The 23,141-nt window shown below is 32.2% G+C and overlaps 2 protein-coding genes across 2 annotated transcripts; both read left to right on the top strand.

Moving 5' to 3' along the window:
* Positions 1 to 724: 724 nt before the first annotated feature.
* On the top strand, positions 725 to 6,821 carry LOC143248174 (hyaluronidase-1-like). The gene is made up of 5 exons (XM_076496606.1): positions 725 to 1,033; positions 3,166 to 3,392; positions 4,621 to 4,774; positions 5,809 to 6,036; positions 6,246 to 6,821. Exons 1-5 carry the CDS (start codon positions 740 to 742, stop codon positions 6,555 to 6,557), a joined length of 1,215 nt encoding a protein of 404 aa, XP_076352721.1. The 5' UTR covers positions 725 to 739; the 3' UTR covers positions 6,558 to 6,821.
* Positions 6,822 to 17,041: 10,220 nt separating this feature from the next.
* On the top strand, positions 17,042 to 22,733 carry LOC143249747 (hyaluronidase-1-like). The gene is made up of 5 exons (XM_076500093.1): positions 17,042 to 17,444; positions 19,413 to 19,656; positions 20,446 to 20,598; positions 21,881 to 22,085; positions 22,296 to 22,733. The coding sequence occupies exons 1-3, from the start codon at positions 17,154 to 17,156 to the stop codon at positions 20,583 to 20,585; spliced, it is 675 nt and encodes a 224-aa protein (XP_076356208.1). The 5' UTR covers positions 17,042 to 17,153; the 3' UTR covers positions 20,586 to 20,598; positions 21,881 to 22,085; positions 22,296 to 22,733.
* The last annotated feature ends 408 nt before the right edge of the window (positions 22,734 to 23,141 follow it).

Here is a 23,141-nt window from a genome sequence, read left to right as displayed (position 1 = left end):
GCGGGTCCGAATCCCGGTCGCACCAAACATGTCGAGAGCCTTAATACACCTGACCAAGTCCACAAGAACTGGAAGATTCATGATTAGACAAATACACTTAATGTAGATAGAAGTAAAAGTAAAATATTTGTTAAACATATTAAATATATTAGACTGAGTAACAATACACATATAAACTAAAATATTAAAGTAATACTTATGAAAGAAAAGTGTTACTCATAGAGAAAATGATAAGTAACGTTATTGAAGAAATGATAAAAAAATCGCTGAAAAATAGAATTTTCTAATATTTTCAGAAAGATTGAATTAAAGTCTCGAATTTCTCACACACGAGAAATATTTGAGCTGGTCAAAACAAATCTAATATTTAGTGTGTTTTGGCCGAATTAGATAAACTTCTCATCTTAACTTTGTCTAATCTTCATCAGTTCATGGTGAGTCACCATTTTGCAACAAAACATATTTAACAAAACATATTGAAGGGCGGGGGTTAAGCAATAAGTCAGGTGATGTTCCTCTTTCTTGGAGACGGGGTACCATATGTTCCTGAACAATACCTATAATTCATCAAAACCAGCTGTCCTTTAATAACACTTGTTACATTAATCCTATAAATCCTGTAGTAGTCGACCATTCACAAGCATTAGACAAGATAAGTGTTTTCACATCCAACAAGTGTAGCATTATCTCAGACGAAGTAATTTCTGGACGAAAATTAAAAAAAAAATCTTTCAATAAAATGCAGATAAACCTTTCCTTGATTTGTTGTCTCATTTTTATATTACTCATAAGTCTTGATAAGTACGCTGCCGAAGAAGATGTAAACTTTAAAGTTTTTTGGAATGTTCCCTCTCATAAATGTTCAAACAAATATGGAATAAATGTCACCGACTCACTAAGAAAGTTTGGTGTGCTTGTGAATACTGCAGAAAAATTCAGGGGAGACTCTATTACAATATTTTATGCAAAGGACCTTGGACTTTATCCAAGGATTGAAGAAGGTTCGTACATTAATGGCGGACACCCTCAGTATGTTTTATTTACTGATATGAGAAATAAGTAATCCCATTCTTGTATATAACTGGCATAATGTTTTGTAAAAAGAATGTTCCGAAAGATAACACTAATTGACATACCTTCATAAAGTATCTTAATTTAATAAGAATAACAATACACAGACATATATATATATTACTGTTTCGTTGATAAAGTTTCTTTAAAATTGCTGAATATTTTCTTTAGGTTCTCATTTTTATGTTCTTTAGGTTATTTTTCAATTTTCTTTAGGTTCTCATCCATAATATTGTACAGTTAATTTGAAGGTGTATAGATATGTATATATACATTCATAAGGTGTCTAAAAAGTCATACAATTCCCAGCCGTTGTAAAGTATCGAATATCTGCTGACGGAATTGTGCATTTAGACATATCGAGGACAAATTCTCTACAGGACAATATTTTTACTTCACATGGTGAACTGACGAAAAGGTGAAATGAAAAACAATCAGAGATTATTTGTGAAACTATTGCTTTGAAATGAAATATTTCGATAGTTATAACGCACAGAGATATCACTCCATGATTATTTTATACATTGTTTTTTTTATGTGTTTGACATAGATTTTAACTCGAAAATATTTCGTTTTAATACATTATATATACATGATGCGGAGAAAAGAAAGTGGCTCCCCTTGAAAATGTTGCTACTTTGTTATATTTTTTATTAGATAACAGAACGCACACGACAAGATCTGTCCACATATGGTCTGAAATCCTAATTTTAACGCTGACTTTCGTAAATACCTGAATTTTTCACGATTTTAACTACATAAAAAGTATTGTTCGCCCACCGTAGTTTCTCAGGTCTTCTTATTGCAGTTAGAGTATATATTTGATAAAACAAGTTTATTTCCAATTATGGAACGTAAAAGTGGTCCTCATCTATCATTTTATTTGGTTTTTGTATTTCGCGCAAAGCTATGCGAAAGCTATCTGCGCTAGCCGTCCCTAATTTAGCAGTGTGAGACCACAGGGAAGGCAGCTAGTCATCAACACCCACCGCCAACTTTGGGGCTACTTTTTCACCAATGAATAGTGGGATTGACCGTCACATTGAAACGTCCTTACGCTGAAAGCATACTTAGTGCGACCGAGACTCGAACCCGCAACCCTCGGATTACGAGTCGAACGCCTGAATACGCTTGGCAATGCCGGACCCTCCACTATTTACTACAGTTTTTTTTTCGAATATATATCGGTGGTTAATATATATATATATATATATACGTATACATACACACACAACACACACAAGAAGTATCAAAAGCCTCAAATTCCTTGTTGTTGCACAGTAACTGTGAATTATCAAAAAACTGTTTACATAATACTGTTTAGACATTATTTAGATATTATACTGTGACGGTATTTTTTTCTTACCTGACGTTTTATACCTACATAAAGGTGAAATATTGCTTTGAGGTAAAATGGTTCGATAGTTATAGCTCACACATATACTGAGTTTAAACTGATATTCCTGGGCGAATGGCTGCCATCCTTCTTTGTATATTTCAAAAAGTTTATCTTCCGTGTTTGGCATGCGATCTTTCGTTAGTCGGTTTAACGCACTCCATAAATTTTCAATCGGATTGATGTCAGGTGTACAAAACTTTTTATAAAAAAATGTAACTTAAATAACGAGAAATTCAAGTATTTACAGAAGCCAGTTTTAAACATAGGATTTGAGATAATCTTTGAATAAATCTCGTCGAGTGCGTTCTAAAATACATAATTTTAATAATTTTTCTGTTATGTCATAAAAGATATAATAATTAACATTTGTTCACACATTTGTCCCTGTATACATAATGAAATAAATAGCTTAATCATTATTATTAACATTAATTTTCAATAGACGATTAAACCCAGCACGAAAACAATAACGAACTTAATATAAAATATGCTTTAACTTTTTCTCAAAACCATTCTTAGTTCTTATTATATATATATTTATACATATAGAAATTATTTTTTTAGTGAATCGATTATATGTTATATAATATAACTTCTGAACAGAACAGTAAAGTTTGTTTTCTATTGATTCTCAGATAAACTCTGTATAACAAACCAAGTAAGTTATAATTTTAGACCCCACCACTTTTATTCAGCTTAGTGATATGAATAAGCACCTTGAGAAGGCTAAGAATGATATTGAAACGAAAATACCAAGTAAAGATTTTGATGGTCTTGCCGTTATCGACTGGGAATCTTGGAGACCAGTGTGGGAGTATAACTGGGGCGGTTTTCAGCAGTACCAGACAATATCACGTGAGCTTGTAAAAAGAACAACATCCAAACTGGTCAGCAGAAGAAGTGGACGAGAAAGCTGCAGCTGAATGGGAAGAGGCTACCAAGTAAGATTAACACTAGTTAACAGTTAACCTACTTGATGTGTCCATCACGGGGAATCGAGCCCCGAATCTAGCATTATAAGTCCGTAAATTTACTGCTGTTCCAACGATTTGAATACATTGTTAGTACATTTTTTTTAATATCTAAATTGTTCTTTTTTTGATATTGAAAATTCTACGCAACTCTAATATGAATGAAATTTCTTTCTGTGGTATTCTCATAAAGTATAAATACAATTTCATTATCTTTGTCCAATAAACAGATTTCCCTCGGTAACCGACATTTCGTGAATGTGTTTGAACAATTAAAGTGCAGATGGAAACCTCATCATCACAGAAGAAATGCTAAGCCTATTATACTGTCAACAATAATGATAATATATAGGTGAAATAAGACGAAGACAAATAATTCATTTAGAGGCCGTATTTTAACCTTCTATAGCAACTGTTATGAATGTACTAAAGTAAAAATGTGTTTTATTTCAATTCCTTACTTAAGTAGGTCTTTACCGCATAAAAATTACGTCACTAAAGCAACATTATTAAATTGAGAAACCATCAAAGATAATATAATTAATTATTTACATTGTCCCTAGAAGTGAGAACCTTTAACTCCTGAATTAAAGCTACTGTATGTGTAATAAGAAAGAAAGATATTTAGTGTGCGGATACAGTGTGTAATATTGGTCGTTAAAATGATCTTAGATTTGTGTGTTTTTCACTTATGGAAACAGCACTGAAGCATCTATCAGTTTAAAAGTCAACGACAGTGGACAGGAGAAAGAGGTCACCAAACTTCAAAAAGAAATTCTGAATCACGTTTTTAGAATGGCAAACAACCTTCAGTGCAAACAAAAACAACTAGTTCGAGTTAAAGCTAATGTGATTAATATCACACGTGTTTCATTTTAAAGAATGATTTCACAACCGAAGCAACTAGTATTGATTATTGTTAGTTTCTAACATGTATATGTTTAGGGAAACTGAAAATTTCAGTGATGTGAATATTTTTACCTACAATATCTACCGTTAAACTTTCAATACAATTAAAAGTCATGTTGAGAGAAAATCTCAAATTGATTTTCAATACATAACTCAGTTTATATTATTGAACTAGATTGTGTATTTATAGTTATAAGATTGTATTTGCGTTTTATTGTAGAGAGGATTTTGTTTTTATTAATAATATACTTTTTTCTTTCGAAAAAATAGGGTTTGGATGCTTGATACGTTACTGATGGGTAAAACTGAACGCCCTCTTGGTAAATGGTGCTACTATTTATTTCCTGACTGTTACAATTATAAAGATAAAGATCAGCCGGATGAATACTTGTGTAGAGAAAGTGTTGTAGCTGGAAACAACAAATAAGTGGCATGCTTAAATTAAAGTGTTTACGTATGAATATCCCTTCCAAAAATTTATACGTAAATTTTTGCTTAATTAAATACCTAGCTCGAAAATACGACGTTAATCGTTAACTATATAATACAACTGTGATTAACCTTTGAAAAGTGTATTGTTGTAACTATGACTATTGTTTTATAACTGAATTGTTGTAGAAGTGTGTATCCTTTCAGAATTAGAATGTGGTAACTGTGATGAGCCTTTCAGAACTGGGTTGCTGTAAGTGTAGTCGTCCTTTTTGAATTGGATTGTTGTAACTGTATTTTATTTCCTAAATTTGGAATTTGTTTGAATTCGTGTTTGCACAAAAATGTTAGGACATTTTCAATGTTTTTTAAATTGTTTTATTTTATTTTACATGTTAATGCGTCCGTTAAAACTACTTATAAAACACTGCAGATGGCAATATAATACATTTTACTAAGATATATGAATCGAATTTATTGTTAATTCAATTGAACAATGAATATAACTTGACCTAGTTTTTATTATTTTAATTAATACGTATTTTCTCTGGTTTTCTACATTGGAAAATATGCTTTTCTTTTATAATGTTATACGTTTATTTACTGATTTATACTGAGAACTTCAAATCTAATGTTGAAAAGTCTCATCACGTGAGGGCTCGAGTATGGAACTTATATGATCATATCTAATCATCACCATTCATCGTCGCATTATAAAGAATGAAATCACGTGATCCTCAGAGTACAAGCCAGACATCCTAACCACCTGGCCACGCCAGGCTCATAAAGTAGTGAATAATCAGAATGATATATTTGATAAAACATCTGATGTTACTCAGTCTCATGTTTCTTGTTTGCATACGTTTAACTTTTGAAATGTATTTCGTTTATGGTTGATGAATATTTAGCTTTCATATTTTAGTTCTGTAGAAACAAACTTAACCACTTTTGTTTTAGTTAAGTTAATTATGTCTCAACACTAAAATTAAAATTTATAAAGACTGAAATAATTATTGGAAATGTTTAAAGTTTAATCTTAATGTCTTTATCAGGTTAAGGTGGCTGTGGGAAGCAAGTACTGCCCTCTGTCCGTCAATTTATCTTCTCAACAAGCAAATGGATGCGACAAATTTTACACAACGAACTTGGTTTACCCACGGTCGTTTGGCGGAAGCTTTACGCGTCCGAAGCTCTGATGTTCCTATTTATCCATACATAAATTACTTTCTGTACGGTAGTGACTCAACTGTACCTGAGGTTAGTTTTCTTTTCGTTCAGTTCTGAATCCAAAAACATATTTTGATTGTCAAAATTTTTCATAATTATTTCAAATATTCACTATAACTTGGAGCTTCTACATAGATGACGAAAAGCATATTTATAATTATTCTTTAAAAAATGATTTATCAGCACATAATAGTGTGTGTATGTTGTGTATATTAATACTGTTCTTCTCGTTTCTTTAGGAAGATTTTTACCGAATGATGGCTCAGACAGCAGGTTTAGAAATAGAAGGTGTTGTAGTTTGGGGATCTTCATTTCATGTTGCCAGTCAAGAAGACTGTAACACATTGGACGAATATGTAACGTCTGTAATTGGTCCAGCAACACAAACAATAACAAAGAACGTCTTAAAATGTGCAGAAACTGTGTGCAAAGGACAGGGTCGCTGCGCCTGGTTGGCCAACCCCTACTCAGGATGGCGAGAATTAACGAATCCAACCGACCCTCACTTTTCGTTTAATGATATAACGTGTACTAATGTTTCTAAACAGTAACTTCTAAACTACAGACTGTAACTATAGCTTTAATTAAGTATAATTTTATTTGTTAAGGGTCTTTACTTGTACTTGCACCAACCTGAGCACGTTGCTTTAAAATAAACCACTGCTAGTCAGAAAACAAACAGTTATTGATTACTTCATGATTAATACTAAATATATTTGATTTTCATGTGTACTATGATCAGAAGATGAAATAAACACCTTGATGTTGAAATGCATTTACTAAACGCAATAAAGTACTATCAACTGTTTAATGAAATATACAAACCGAGAACAGAATTAACAAGGTCCTTACGAGCCAGTGGGAAACATTATTGTTGAAAACTATCCAATCCGGTTTTTTGTTAATCTGAGATAAATTACTTAGGCATTTTTACAGGATAAAAAGTAAACACTTCGTATAGTGACTTACCGTTGAGACTGAAAATGTTTGATTTTAGGAAAAAAGGTGACTGAAATCCATCAATGTATCACGGGCTTAACGGCCAAACACAAGAATCATGGAAGTTTCAAAATAACACACACAGTTATTCAGGAACTGGTTAGAACCTCCTAGGTAAATATTGTGCAGCAAGATCTGTACAATAATTTGCCTGTAGCTACTTTCAAAGTATTCCTGTCTGCTCATCCTACTGCTGACTATTGTGATGCTTAAACCTTCCTGACCGAATCAAAAGTGAAATCATTCGAATCTCAGTTGAAAGCTAAACATTAAGAGGTGAACAAATAAAGCATACTTTCAATATAACAGATACACTCGTTATCTTCGTCCAGTGTGCAAAGTAACCCATGTCTTTTGTTATTCATAGCATTCGCTGACAGTAAAACACAGACATTTTTCATTCATTCAGTAAAGTGTTTGAAGTTGATGATGCTTTCAATACAGATTCTCAGAATCGCTGCAATGTCTCCTCGAGCATAAAACACACAATTTACTGTAATGAAAAGAAACAATGCCAGTCAAACAAGTCAGACTTCAAAAGTTGTTTGAATCATGCGTTTGTGATACAATTGCAGAGAAACTAAATAAACGAAAACCAGTCATGTAACGTATATATATATATAATATGTCACACTTTTCTTCTTCATTCTATTTTTAAGGCTTATTCTAAAGCCAACAATTAAAGTTAACTTTAAAACCAATAACCTTTGAAACGCAACTGTTTATCAAAGAGTTTGAATGCAACTACAAGAAATAGTATATAGCACTTATTTGAAAATATATCTTGAATTATAATACAGCCCTTCAACTTTAAAGAACTTAATATGAAATAACATTTAATTATGATAAAAAAGAAACACTTTGTTTGTAGTTGATAACCATGTGCGATAATACAAGATGTGTATCGACTGGAGACAAGATGTGTATCAATAGACTGATGACACCATAATAGAGAAAAATCTAGAGAAGTTTATATTAATGTGGACACAACTTTGAAAAAGGGATTTTTTGGAACTTTGATGCAGCATTGATGTTAAAAAGGCGAAGAGAAATAGAAGCAAATAAGCTGTCAAGTGATCATTGTTGATTATAACCAGTTATTGAAGTACTTTTATTTTTGGTTATTGAAATCATGATGAGTTTGCAAAATTGATCCAATTAAATGTCTACCTTGTGGTTTAGACGTGCACACTTTATGGAAAGTTCTAGGATGACATAAAATGTGGTATAGTGATCTCTGTTTAATATAAAAGAGTTAGACTTTCCCCAGTCCTGAAGAAGTTTTCATGATTCTGTTGAAAGATATCGAAGATAATAAAGACTTCAGTTTTTGAAGGGGTTCAAAATTCTGCTTCAATTTTGATGTAACTAATAATTGCTATTTCTAACAGAATCGGTCCTTCCGCTGGTACAGCAGTAAATCTACGGATTTACAACGCTAAAATCAGCGGTTCAATTCCCCTTGGTGGACTCAGCAAATAGTCCAAAGTGGCTTTGCTATAAGAAAAACACACACACTATCAGAATCGAGTAACTTTGTTAAAATGGAACGTGTTATGTTTATTAATAAGTTATGTTTGAACAAATTGCTTTCAATGGGTTAAATGGTAGTTTGCCGGCAGTTTTAGGTAATTTAATGGCTATTACAAAAAGATTAATCAAAGAACAGTTACCTGTGTTTTTTTTTTAATTTAATAGTTGTAATAATGATATTTTATGGATACTTTAGGTAATTTTCATGTAGATGAGTATCTGAATATATTTTTAAAAGTGTTGCTTTTATTTGGAATTTCAGTGTTGAATCGATTCTTTATTCTAGTCGTAAGGTTCCTCGAGTCAGTGTACTCCACTCGTAACTATATATCCAAATTTAATGCAAATCTATTGTAAATGGATTTGAAATCAAACTCCAATAACTAAAAAATACAGCCACCTGTTACCTGTTACAAACTAAATAAAGCTTTTACATTAAATGGCCTTATAGACACAACAAGAACAAAGGTCATAAGGTGACAGTGTCAATTAAACAAAGAAACCAAAGATATCTCTTGAATTCAAGGACACTGTTAATTCAGTTTTACCCGTAGTTCTAGTAGTAAAGGCCAATTTATCATGGTCTTTAGCCTGAGAAAAAGAAACGTGTACCTGAGCAAAATCAAGTAAAAACAAATGTCATTCTGTCAATGAAACTTCTCTTATTTGTTTGATAATAAATATCGTATTTGTTTTTAGTAATTTTGTGGACTCGTTATTTTACATACGCAACAGGAGAACTGAGTTACATTATCAGGATTAAAATTGTTATTCTTATTCATTGGAAACATCTTGTGTTATCAGTTTTTACTTGAAAATATTCTTTCTATATACATTTAAATATGTATGCAGTAGTTTTGAGCTGAGGGTTATTCAGACAGTGAGTTGAGTATTTATGAAATTGCATCATAGGAGCTTAAGACGACGGTATATCAAAAATTTACTGTTCTTTCTTGCTCTTTTGGAGTAAATGTCATTTATATTTTTTTATTGTCTTATTTCCCCTTATTATTATCACAAACATTCAGGTGTATATATCCCATTTACACAACGCTGTATAAAACAATAAAACGTTTATTATTTTATATTGAATTTGACGCAAAGCAATTCGATACCTATCTGCACCAGTGTAAGACTAGAGGAAAGGCAGTTAGTCATCACCACCCACCGCTAACCTTTGAGCTACTCTTTTATCAACGAATAGTGGTATTGATTATCACATTATATCACCCCCACGAATGAAAGGGCGCAAATGTATGGTGTGACGAGGATTCGAACCCACGACCGTCGGATTATGAGTCGAGTGCCTTAACCACATGGCCGTGCCGAGTCAACCAAGTAAAGAAGCCCTATTAAAAGGTAATTGCTTCTTATAACCTTTTCTATCAATAATATGTTTGAAATAACCAGAAAGAAGATGCCAAGATTGAACATTTGGTAGATGCTACAAAGTGAGATGGATAAAGTATGCCTACTCAGACGTTTCGCTCTTTTATTATTTTACAAATTATAGAGAAATGAGGCACATTTGGTGGATCAGTGGTAAATGTACTGATTTAACAACAATAAGATCGAAGATTGAATTCCCCAAGATGGGAACAATAGATTGACCAATGTGACTTTGATATAAAATAAACAAATTTAAAAAAAGTTATATCTGATCTTAATTCAAACTGTAAGGATCTAAAAATATTTTTCGTTCATTCACTAAAGAGCGTTAGCAGCTTGTTCTTTAGATTCTGACGGTAATAACTGTTGTGAAACGTAATAAAATGTGAACATCCCAGATGCAAATAATAAATCAATTTTGATTGCGTATGTACTTTTTTTACACCCTCTGGTTACACAATTCTGATTGTTTTATAAAAAGTGCTTATTGAAAACAAAGCAAATGTAAACACGGCGTTTGTCTTAAAATTTTCATGGGTTAACCAATATATTTTCTATTCAATACAAAATTAATTTCACAAATATTTTTGGGTGTTAAAGACCCAGCCTAGCTGACGAACTCTGATGTTGTATTTAGTTTAAGGTCTGTCGGATACTGTTTGTGAAAAACAAAAACTCAATCTGATCTGATGGGTATTTTTGAAGATTTGGAACTAAATCCATAAAATACTAATTTGAACTTAATTTTAATTAACTTTGTGAAGCCTAGGGAAACAACTTCAATACATTAACTTAGACAGTTTGTGCCACTGCATTTAATACAATAAAGTGTTTTGTATTAGCTTTGAGCAGTAATTAATTAAAACGTTAACCAGAAGATGACTTAGGAAAGTCGAAATTTTGTTCTCTCCTTTATTTATAAAAGTGTTAATATCTGTAGTAGCCTTTCTGAGGAACGAAATTTAACTGTTGCATACAAGTACATTGTTATATGAATTTTACCTGTAGTTCTACCTTATCATCGTCTTTAGCCTGAGAAAGAAAAATAAAGCTAAGCACAATCCAGTAAAAGCAAATGTGATTCTGTCAATGCAAGTTTCATCCACTTTGTTTCTTAATAATAATCGTATTTGTTTTTCGTAAATTTGTGTAAATTCGCTATTTTGTAAACACACACACGAGGAAATCTCATATTTATTATTACTCTTCTTTTTTCATGGAAAAATATTCTGTTATTAGTGAATGTAACTTCCTGAAACTATTTTTTGGGGGAAATAAATTTTTATTTGAAAATATAAATTCTATATAAATTTAAACATGTATGCAGCGCATTTGTTCTTACAACTATGTAGACAGTGAGTTCAGTATTTGAGACAGTGCACTTAAAGAAGCTTAAATCGACTGTGCATCTGAAATTAATATTTTTTTATTTTTCTCCAGTATTAAAATTGTACATATAATTCAATACCATTGTTTTAAGTGTTTTCCTTTATTATTTGCATAAAGATTCATGTTTACATATCAATTTACACAGCATTATGTCTACTCCTATAAAGAACCGCTATTAGAAGGAAATTGTTTCTCATGACCCTTTCATACCTGCCATATAATATTTATAAAACCTATCGCCAGATCACGCTACTTTCGTTGTATTTTTGATAAATGCTACAGCTTGAGATAGATAATTTGTGCATTCCCAGTGTTTTTTCACTCTTTCCTACTTTTACAAATGATAGAAAAATGAAATACATTTGATGAGCATCATAGGTATAAATAGTTAAAATAAGACGTCGAAAAAGTTAAAAAATGTAAATTGAGTTTGCAACAGCAAACATTAATTTGTGTACGTTAAGATTCTCAAAATAGCGTTTCTCGGACGATCAATGGTAAGTTTACCGACATAACAACACTAAAATATAGGATTGAATTTCCCGACGTGGGAACAATGTGACTTTTATCTAAAATAATCAAACCGAAAAAAAAGTTGTATCTGATCTTTGTACAAACTATAAGGAATTTAAAATATTTTTCGTTCGTTCACTAAAAACCTTAAAGCAGCACTTTCTTTACATTTAGAAGGTAATAAGCGTTATAAAACATAATAAAGTGCGAACATTTCATTATGAAACATAATAAAGTGCGAACATTTCAGATGCAAATAATAAATCAATTTTGACTGAATATGTATTTTTTTACATACTCCGGTTAGACAGTTCTGATTGTTTTATAAAAAAATAATACTGATTGAAAACATTGTAAATAAAAAACTAGTTTTACTCCAAAAAGCTTCATGGGTTCACTTATATATTTTTTAATCAATCTAAATGAATTTGACAAATAATTTTGAGTGTTATAGACCCAGCCTAGATGATGAGTCTTGATGTTATATTTAGCTAAGGGACTCTTGGATGCTGTTTGTGGGAAACATAAAGTCAATCTGATCTGATTGCTATTTTTGATGATTTGAAACTAAATGCATAAAATGCTAATTTGAACTTAATCTTAATTAACTTTGTGAAGCTTGGAAAACAACTTTAATGCATTAGCTTAGACAGTTTCTGAATGTAATATAATATAGAGTTTTGCGTAATGATTAATCAAAACGTTTGAAGGGTTGTAGAATACTAATTCCAATTTTCTTTGGATTATGAAAAGCCGCAATATTCAGAGGCTAAAGAAAAGCTGGAATTATCATTTTATGAGTTTAGAAAGATAGGTATACGCCAGTTAGAAACTGTAATTATAATTAATACATTTAATGTAATAACAGCGTTGGTAAAATCTCACTTTTTCACTTTGTTAGTAATGATAAAAGAACACAAAACCGTGCATAGTTATCAGAGGAAAACCACAATAAATGGAACAAATTGTCAGAGGTATGACATTAGAAAGAAAAATTCAGACACATTCTTGCGTCCGTTTCAGTCTCATGTGCTCTTCTCTCAGGGGCCGTATAGGCGTTTATCAACCAATTTATGTCCATTCATGCGTCAGAATATCAAACTTCTCAAAGCTTGCTTCTTTTATGTGGTTTTTCACTTTTTAAGTATTGGTATTCTTATAAACCATATTTTCTATGTAATGATTTAAATATCAGTTATAAGACGTAAGATATTAAAATAAAACTATTTATTAGAATTGATTTAAATTACCAAGAATGCTTCTAATTTGCTGCCAATTTTTTAGAAAATACCATTGAAAAAACGAGACAGTTGTGATTGGTAATTAGTTTTCATTTGACAGTATCATTTGGTTCAGTGAAGTATGTTGCTTTGACTAAAGATTTGGATCATTATTAATTATTGCGTATATATTATGTTACTCAATTGAGTTGCTCTAAAATTATGAATTTATTTTGTCTATAATTAGTCGTAGCGAAATTAGTTATGTATTTTCGTCGCAATGTGATTTGTAAAAATGTTCAGTCACACAAGTTAGAACAGTGTGCAAATAAAAACAACGTTTAGAAGCGTTGAGTAAGAAATGAATTAATCTATTAAGTTCTGTGGACTGGACTTCGCATTGTTTTTATTAAATAACACTATGTAACACAAATTTTGTTTTTTGATGGTATATGTTATTTCGTAATTGCTTATGTTGCAAAAGTTCAGAATATGACCATTATTCCCTTCAAACGTTGCTCTTGTGACCTGGATATTGAAATTTAGAAATTAACCTATCTTCTATGTAAAAACGGGCAAATTCGCACGTGTTCATTTATATAAAGTCTGAATAAAACAACATATAAATCAAGATTTACGTGTATTTATACTAAAGTTATACAAAATGGTTAGAAGTGAGTAATTTTTCGAGATTTGCGACTGTAATGTAAATCACTTTCACGTATCAGCCCCCAAATATAGTCTCCCATCATGTTTTCGTTATACGCTTCCAGGTCACAAAAGCAAAGTTTGAAGAGAAAAATATGTCTTTTCCATTTACTTTAAGCATAAGCAATGGGAAATAACTTTCTGCCCAGGAACAAGTAAAAGTAAAATTATGTTACATAGTGTAGTTTAACAGAATGACATTCTTTAGGTTTTCACTTTAAATACAAGCCGCCAGATGGCAATAATGACGTATCAACCTTAGACAAAGGGAAAGAGAAGTTGTTGTTACTGTTTTTTGAATTTCGCACAAAGGTACTGGAGGGCTATCTGCGCTAGCCGTCCATCATTTCGCAGTGTAAGACTAGAGGGAAGGCAGCTAGTCATCACCACCCACCGCCAAATCTTGGGTTACTCTTTTACCAAAGAATAGTGGAGTTGAGCGTCACATTATAACGCCTACACGGCTGAAAGGGCGAGCATATTTGGCGCGACGGGAATGTGAACCCGCGACCCTCAGATGACGAGTCGCACGCTTTAACACGCTTGGCCATGCCGGGCCCCATGAACGTTAAAATGGACGTTTTTAAATATTGTGATATACTTCTGAGTTGTGTATCTCATAACAAAAAATATGGTCTACAATAAAATACATGTGTATGTATTCTTACAGAAAAGCCACACCGGGCTATCTCCTGAGTCCACCGAGGAGAATCGAACCCGTAATTTTAGTATTGTAAATCGGTAGTTTTACCGATGTACTAACAACAGACTATAACACACTACACTCTTCTTTTTTACGTTAAATCAGTTTATAAATTTACATAAAACCATTCGCCCAAGTAATAAGATTAACTTTTAGTTTTGAGCTTTTGATAATTAGAGAAAGAAACTAAATGCATTTTTATGAAATTATTAATACATTATAGTGCACGAGAAAATTATTTCATGTTTCTAAGTTGCTGCATTCTGTTTTCGATCTAGAACTCACACATTTGTCTTTTAAAACCACAACTGTTTACAATAACAACTTACCAAGATCTATGTATTGTTGAACGTCTTCAAAGCGTATTTATTTAGATATAAGAGAGTTTTAGTTTTTAGAACGTAAACACCAATGCAGCTATTATAAGATATACGGGAATTTGGTAATGTTAAGCGTGACAACACAACCTGTCTTTACCAATTTCATCTCCCCTCTTCTTTGCGTGAGGTTGACACGTGTGCGACGCCCTCTGGCAACGTGCCTGACATCTGGCGTTTTAACTGCGAACAACGTTATAACATTTATATTACGGGGATCGCGCAAGAGTTTCATAAAAATATATATATTACATAGTTAACGAAGAAAAATTAAAATGTATTATCATATGAAAATTGTTCTTAGAAAGTACGATGAATTCTCCATATACGAACACTTAAAACGATCAACAATCAATAATATAAGTTCCCCATTAATGCAAGATTACTCCAAGTTAATCTTGGAAGCTGCATATTTAGTTGCAATATGAAATACGTAAAGCTTGAATCAGGTAACAAAACTCACATCATTATATTTTATATGTCCTTTACAACAGTTTACGATTATCCAATCTTAATTTCTCGTGAGCTCACTTTCATGAACCAAATGTTTGTTTCTTAAAGCCAGGGGCTGGTTTTGAAAATCATGTTATACTTGGTACTAAAATATTCTTGTTGCATTATGGAAATGCTGTTTGTGACAGCTTTAGTTTTCTGTTCATAGACGTTTTGAAACGAAAATATGGTTGTTGTTTTTCAAGTAGAAATTCATTTAATAACGTAAGTTTAGAATTATAACATTCTGTTTCTCTGTTCCTGATTTGTTTTCAAGTGTAACTAGATGTTATTCATTAAGAGTTCCAATTCTTAATCCAGTTTTCTCGCCCACATACTAAATCTATTGTTTCCTCATCCTTTCTTTATTATGATAGATATATGAAATTGTATATACGAGATGTAGAAATACAAATATCTTTGTTTATTGATGTTCATTAATTTAAAATATAAATTTAAACACAATAAATTAACGTACAAATTCCTCATCTTCAACCTGAGACTATTATAAAACATAATCGAATTATCCTGATGGATAAATGACTGTTGTAAACATGTTGCTCAGATGTGTGGTTGTTGTTTCTGAAGTGCGTTTTTTCACGTTTCTAAGAAGGACATAAGCTGTAAAATGGCATTTAATTTATAAAGGGGGCCCGGCATGGCCAAGTGTGTTAAGGCGTTCGACTCGTAATCCGTGAGTCGCGGGTTCGAATCCCGGTCGCACCAAACATGCTCACCCTTTCATCCGTGGGGGCATTATAATGTGACGGTCAATCCCCCCTATTCGTTGGTAAAAGAGTAGTCCCAGAGTTGGCGGTGGGTGTTGATGACTAGCTGCCTTCCCTCTAGTCTTACACTGCTAAATTAGGGACAGCTAGCGCAGATAGTCCTCGAGTAGCTTTGCGCGAAATTCAAAAAATGAAAAACAATAAAGGGTAAACGTCGTTTTAAAATAATGAGGCTTACGATAATATGTGTTTGTATGAGAAGTGAAGTCCAGAAAATTGCTTGTTTGATTATTTTGAATTTCGCGCAAAGCTACACGAAAGGGCTGAAAGGGCGAGCATGTTTGGTGTGACGGGGATTCGATCCCGCGACTCTCGAATTGCAAGTCGAGAGCCTCAATCCACCTTGCCTAGTCCACAAGAACTGGAAGATTCATGATTAGACAAAAACACTTAATGTAGATAGAAGTAAAAGTAAAATATTTGTTAAACATATTAAATATATTAGACTGAGTAACAATACACATATAAACTAAAATATTAAAGTAATACTTATGAAAGAAAAGTGTTACTCATAGAGAAAATGATAAGTAACGTTATTGAAGAAATGATAAAAAAATCGCTGAAAAATAGAATTTTCTAATATTTTCAGAAAGATTGAATTAAAGTCTCGAATTTCTCACACACGAGAAATATTTGAGCTGGTCAAAACAAATCTAATATTTAGTGTGTTTTGGCCGAATTAGATAAACTTCTCATCTTAACTTTGTCTAATCTTCATCAGTTCATGGTGAGTCACCATTTTGCAACAAAACATATTTAACAAAACATATTGAAGGGCGGGGGTTAAGCAATAAGTCAGGTGATGTTCCTCTTTCTTGGAGAAGGGGTACCATATGTTTCTGAACAATACCTATAATTCATCAAAACCAGCTGTCCTTTAATAACACTTGTTACATTAATCCTATAAATTCTGTAGTAGTCGACCATTCACAAGCATTAGACAAGATAAGTGTTTTCACATCCAACAAGTGTAGCATTATCTCAGACGAAGTAATTTCTGGACGAAAAAAACACAAAAAAAAACTCTTTCTATAAAATGCAGATAAAGCTTTCCTTGATTTGTTGTCTCACGTTTATATTACTCATAAGTCTTGATGAGTACGCTGCCGAAGAAGATATAAACTTTAAAGTTTTTTGGAATGTTCCGTCTTATATATGTTCAAAGAAATATGGAATAAATGTCACCGACTCACTAAGAAAGTTTGGGGTGCTTGTGAATACTGCAGAGAAGTTCAGGGGAGACTCTATTACAATATTTTATGCAAAGGACCTTGGACTTTATCCAAGGATTGAAGAAGGTTCGTACATTAATGGCGGACACCCTCAGGTATGTTTTATTTACTGATGTGAGAAATAAATAATCCCATTCTTGTATATAACTGGTATAATGTTTTGTAAAAAGAATGTTCCGAAAAGTAACACTAATTGACATACCTTCATAAAGTATCTTAATTTAATAAGAATAACAATACACCGACATATATATATATTACTGTTTCGTTGATAAAGTTTCTTTAAAATTGCTGAATATTTTCTTTAGGTTCTCATTTTTATGTTCTTTAGGTTATTTTTGAAATTTCTTTAGGTTCTCATCCATAATATTCTACAGTTAATTTGAATGTGTATAAATATGTATATATACATTCATAAGGTGTCTGAAAAGTCATACAATTCCCAGCAGTTGTGAAGTATCGAATATCTGCTGACGGAATTGTGCATTTAGACATATCGAGGGCAAATTCTCTACCGGACAATATTTTTACTTCATATGGTGTACTGACGTAAAGATGAAATGAAAAACAATCAGAGATTTTTTGTGAAACTATTGCTTTGAAATGAAATATTTCAATTGCTATAACGCACAGAAATATCACTCCATGATTATTTTATTTATTGTTTTTCTTATGTGTTTGACATAGATTTTTAACTGGAAAATATTTCGTTTTAATACATTATATATACAGAATGCGGACAAAAGAAAGTGGCTACCCTTGAAAATGTTGCTACTTTGTTATATTTTTTATTAGATAACAGAATTCACTCGACAAGATCTGTCCACATATGGTCTGAAATCCGAATTTTAACGCTGACTTTGGTAAATACCTGAATTTTTCACGATTTTAATTGCACAAAAACGCCAAGCGAAAGCTATCTGCGCTAGCCGTCCATAATTTAGCAGTGTAAGACGTGAGGGAAGGCAGCTAGTCATCAACACCTACCGCCAACTTTGGGGCTAGTCTTTCACCAACGAATAGTGGGATTGACCATAACATTAAAACGCCTTTACGCTGAAAGCATATATGGTATGAGCGGGATTTGAACCCGCAACCCTTGGATTACGAGTCGAATGCCTGAATACGCCTGGCCATGCCGGAACATCCACCATTTACTACAGTTCTTTTGAATATATATCGGTGGTTAAAATACATATATATATATATATATACACGTATACATACACACACAAGAAGTATCAAAAGCGTCAAATTCCCTGTTGTTGCACAGTGACTGTGAATTATCAAAATCTGTTTACGTAATACTGTTTAAACAGATTGACGACATTTTTTTACCTGACATTTTTTACTGACATAAAAGTCAAATATTCCTTTGAGGTAAAATGGTTCGATAGTTATAGCTCACAGATATACTGAGTTTAAACTGATATTCCTGAGCGAGTGGCTGCCATCCTTCTTTGTGAACTTCAAGAAGTTCATCTTCCGTGTTTCGATTGCGATCTTTCGTTAGTCGGTTTAACGCAGGCCATAAATGTTCTATCGGATTAATATCAGGTGTACAAAACGTTTTATAAAAAAAAAATGTAACATGAATAACGAGAAATTCAAGTATTTACAAAAGCCAGTGTTAAACATAGTATTTGAGATTATCTTTGAACAAATCTCGTCGAGTGCGTTCTAAGATACATAGTTTTAATATATTTTCTGTTATGTAATAAAAGATGTAATACTTAACATTTGTTCACTCCCTGCATACAAAATGAAATAAATAGCTTAATCATTATTATTAACATTACTTTTCAAAAGAAGATTAAACCCAGCACGAAAAGAATAACGAACTTATCTTAAAATATGCTTTAATTTTTTTTTTTCAAAATCCATTATTAGTGCTTATTATATATATTTACTCATATAGAAATTAATATTTTAGTGAATCGATCATATGTTATATAATATAACTGCTGAACAGAACAGTAAAGCTTGTTTTCTATTGATTCTCAGATAAACTCTATATAACAAACCAAGTAAGTTATAATTTTAGACCCCACAACTTTTTTCAGCTTAGTGATATGAATAAGCACCTTGAGAAGGCTAAGAACGATATTGAAACGAAAATACCAAGTAAAGATTTTGATGGTCTTGCCGTTATCGACTGGGAATCTTGGAGACCAGTGTGGGAGTATAACTGGGGCGGTTTTCGGCAGTACCAGACAATATCACGTGAGCTTGTAAAGAACAACATCCAAACTGGTCAGCAGAAGAAGTGGACGAGAAAGCTGCAGCTGAATGGGAAGAGGCTGCCAAGTAAGATTAACACTAGTTAAGAGTTAACCAACTTGATGTGTCCATCACGGGAATCGAGCCCCGAATCTAGTATTATAAGTTCGTAAATTTAAGTTCGTAAATATCTAAGTTGTTCTTTTTTGCTATTGAGAATTCTTCGCGATTGAATATGAACGAAATTTCTTCCTGTGGTATTCTCATAAAGTATAAATAAAATTTTATTATCTTTATCAAATAACCAGAAAGATAGATTCATTAGTGTTCGGTTACAGTGTGTAATAATGATCGTTAAAACGATCTTAGATTTGGGTGTTTTTCACTTATGGAAACAGCACTGAAGCATCTATCAGTTTAAAGTCAACCACAATAGACAGGAGAAAGAGATCACCAAACTTCAAAAAGAAATTCTGAATCACGTTTTTAGAATGGCAAACGACCTTCAATGCAAACAAAAACAACAAGTTCGAGTTAAAGCTAATATGATTAATATCACACGTGTTTCATTTTAAAGAATGATTTCACAACCGAAGCAACTAGTATTGATTATTGTTAGTTTCTAACATGTATATGTTTAGGGAAACTGCAAATTTCAGTGATGTGAATATTTTCACCTACAATATCTACCGTTAAACTTTCAATACAATTAAAAGTCATGTTGAGAGAAAATCTCAAATTGATTTTCAATTCATAACTCAGTTTATGTTGTTGAACTAGATTGTATATTTATAGTTATAAGATTGTGTTTGCGATTTACTGTAGACAGGATTTTGTTTTTATTAGTAATATACTTTTTTTCTTTCAAAAATATAGGGTTTGGATGCTTGATACGTTACTCATGGGTAAAACTGAACGCCCTCTTGGTAAATGGTGCTACTATTTATTTCCTGACTGTTACAATTATAAAAATAAAGATCAGCCAGATGAATACTTGTGTAGAGAAAGTGTTGTAGCTGGAAACAACAAGTAAGTGGCATGCTTACATTAAAGTATTTACGTATGAATATCCCTTCCAATAATTTATATGTAATTTTGTTGCTTAAGTAAATAACTAGGTCGAAAATACGACGTTAATCATTAACTATATAATACAATGGTGATTAACCTTTAAAAACTGGATTGTTGTAGCTGTGTGTATCCTTTCAGAACTAGATTGCTGTAATTGTAGTCGCCTTTTTGAATTAGATTATTGTAACTGTAATTTATTTTCTAAATTTGGAACTTGTTTGAATTCGTGTTTACACTATACTGTTAGGCCATTTTCAATGTTTCTTAAATTGTTTTATTTTATTTCATATGTTAATGCGTCCGTTAAAACTAATTATAAAACACTGCAGATGGCAATAGAATACATTTGGCTGAGATATATGAACCGAATTTATTGTTAATTTAATTGAACAATGAATATAACTTATATGATAATATCTAATCACCACCATCCATCGTCGCATTATAAAGAATGGAATCACGTGATCCTCAGAAAACAAGCCAGACATCCTAACCGCTGAGCCACGCGGGGCTCGTAAAGTAGTGAACAAACAGAATGAAGTATTCTTTTACACAAATTTAGCAAGCATTTAAACTTTGTAGGAAACTAATTTCCTTATTTCAGTCTGACTGCTGAGTTAAAAAATAGAACATATCTGTGGGGAGTTTAATCTAAGATAGTTCTAATACAATGCTTCTGTTTCATAATGAGTCACAACAGCAGTATGAAACAATTCTAGTGTGTCACCTGTTTCTACAAATTGTTATAGTTTAAGCTAAGTTTTAAGATGTTATGCTTGACAGTAAAAGGGAATGTAAATAAAAAAACTGAAAAGTGAGAGTAAACAAGAATATGTAACGGCATGTGAATCCACATTCTGTCTTTCTTATCCAGTGCTAACAAGGTATTTCGGACAATACCTGGACTCATAAGGCTAACTTAGGCTGTTCTAGCACTTTATAAAATAATTTGCTTACAATATCCGTAAAATTAGTTCAATATTTTATAAATCAATTAAAAGAAATATTTGATAAAATATCTGGTGTTACTCAGTCTCATGTTTCTTGTTTGCATAAGTTTAACTTTTGAAATGTATTTCGTTTATGGTTGATGAATATTTAGCTTTCATATTTTAGTTGTTGTAAAACAACATAAACCACTTTTGTTTTAGTTAAGTTAATTATGTCTCAACACTAAAATTTATAAAGACTGAAATAATTATTGGAAATGTCTGAAATTTAATCTTGATGTCTTTATCAGGTTAAGGTGGCTTTGGGAAACAAGTACTGCCCTCTGTCCGTCAATTTATCTTCACAAGAAGAAACTGGATGCGACAAATTTTACACAACGTATTTGGTTTACCCACGGTCGTTTGGCGGAAGCTTTACGCGTCCGAAGCTCTGATGTTCCTATTTATCCATACATAAATTACTTTCCGCTCGGTAGTGACTCAACTGTACCTGAGGTTAGTTTTCTTTTCGTTCAGTTCTGAATCCAAAAACATATTTTGCTTGTCAAAATTTTATCATAAATCTTTCAAATATTCACTATAACTTGGAGCTTCTACATAGATGAAGAAAAGCATATTTATAATTATACTTTAAAAAGTCATTTATCAGCACATTATAGTGTGTGTATGTTATGTATATTAATACTGTTCTTCTCATTTCTTTAGGAAGATTTTTACCGAATGATGGCTCAGACAGCAGGCTTGGGTATGGAAGGTGTTGTAGTTTGGGGATCTTCCTTTCATATTGCCAGTCAAAAGACTGTAACACATTGGACGAATATGTAACGTCTGTAATTGGTCCAGCAACAAAAACAATAACAAGCAACGTCTTAAAATGTGCAGAAACCGTGTGCAAGGACAGGGTCGCTGCGCCTGGTTGGCCAACCCCTACTCAGGATGGCGAGAATTAACGAATCCAACCGACCCTCACTTTTCGTTTAATGATATAACGTGTACTAATGTTTCTAAACAGTAACTTGTAAACTACAGACTGTAACTGCAGGTCTAATTAAGTATAATTTTATTTGTTAAGGGTCTTTACTTGTACTTGCACCAACCTGAGCACGTTGCTTTAAAATAAACCACTGCTAGTCAGAAAACAAACAGTTATTGATTACTTCATGATTAATACTAAACATATTTGATTTTCATGTGTACTATTATCAGAAGATCAAATAAACACCTTGATGTTGAAATGCATTTACTAAACGCAATAAAATACGTATCAACTGTTTAATGAAATATACCAACCGAGAACAGAATTAACAAGGTCCTTACGAGCCAGTGGGAAACATTATTGTTGAAAACTATCCAATCCGGTTTTTTTTAATTTGAGATAAATTACTTAGGCATTTTTACTGAATAAAAATTAGACACTTCGTATAGTCACTTACGGTTGAGACTGAAAATGTTTGATTTTAGGAAAGAAGGTGACTGAAATCCATCAATGTATCACGGGCTTAACGGCCAAACACAAGAATCATGGAAGTTTCAAAATAACACACACAGTTA

This window comes from Tachypleus tridentatus, chromosome 4, assembly GCF_004210375.1.
Source record: "Tachypleus tridentatus isolate NWPU-2018 chromosome 4, ASM421037v1, whole genome shotgun sequence".
Taxonomy (NCBI): Eukaryota; Metazoa; Arthropoda; class Merostomata; order Xiphosura; family Limulidae; genus Tachypleus; species Tachypleus tridentatus.
Note: the sequence above shows the minus strand (reverse complement) of the source record. Positions and strands in the feature narration are given on the sequence as shown.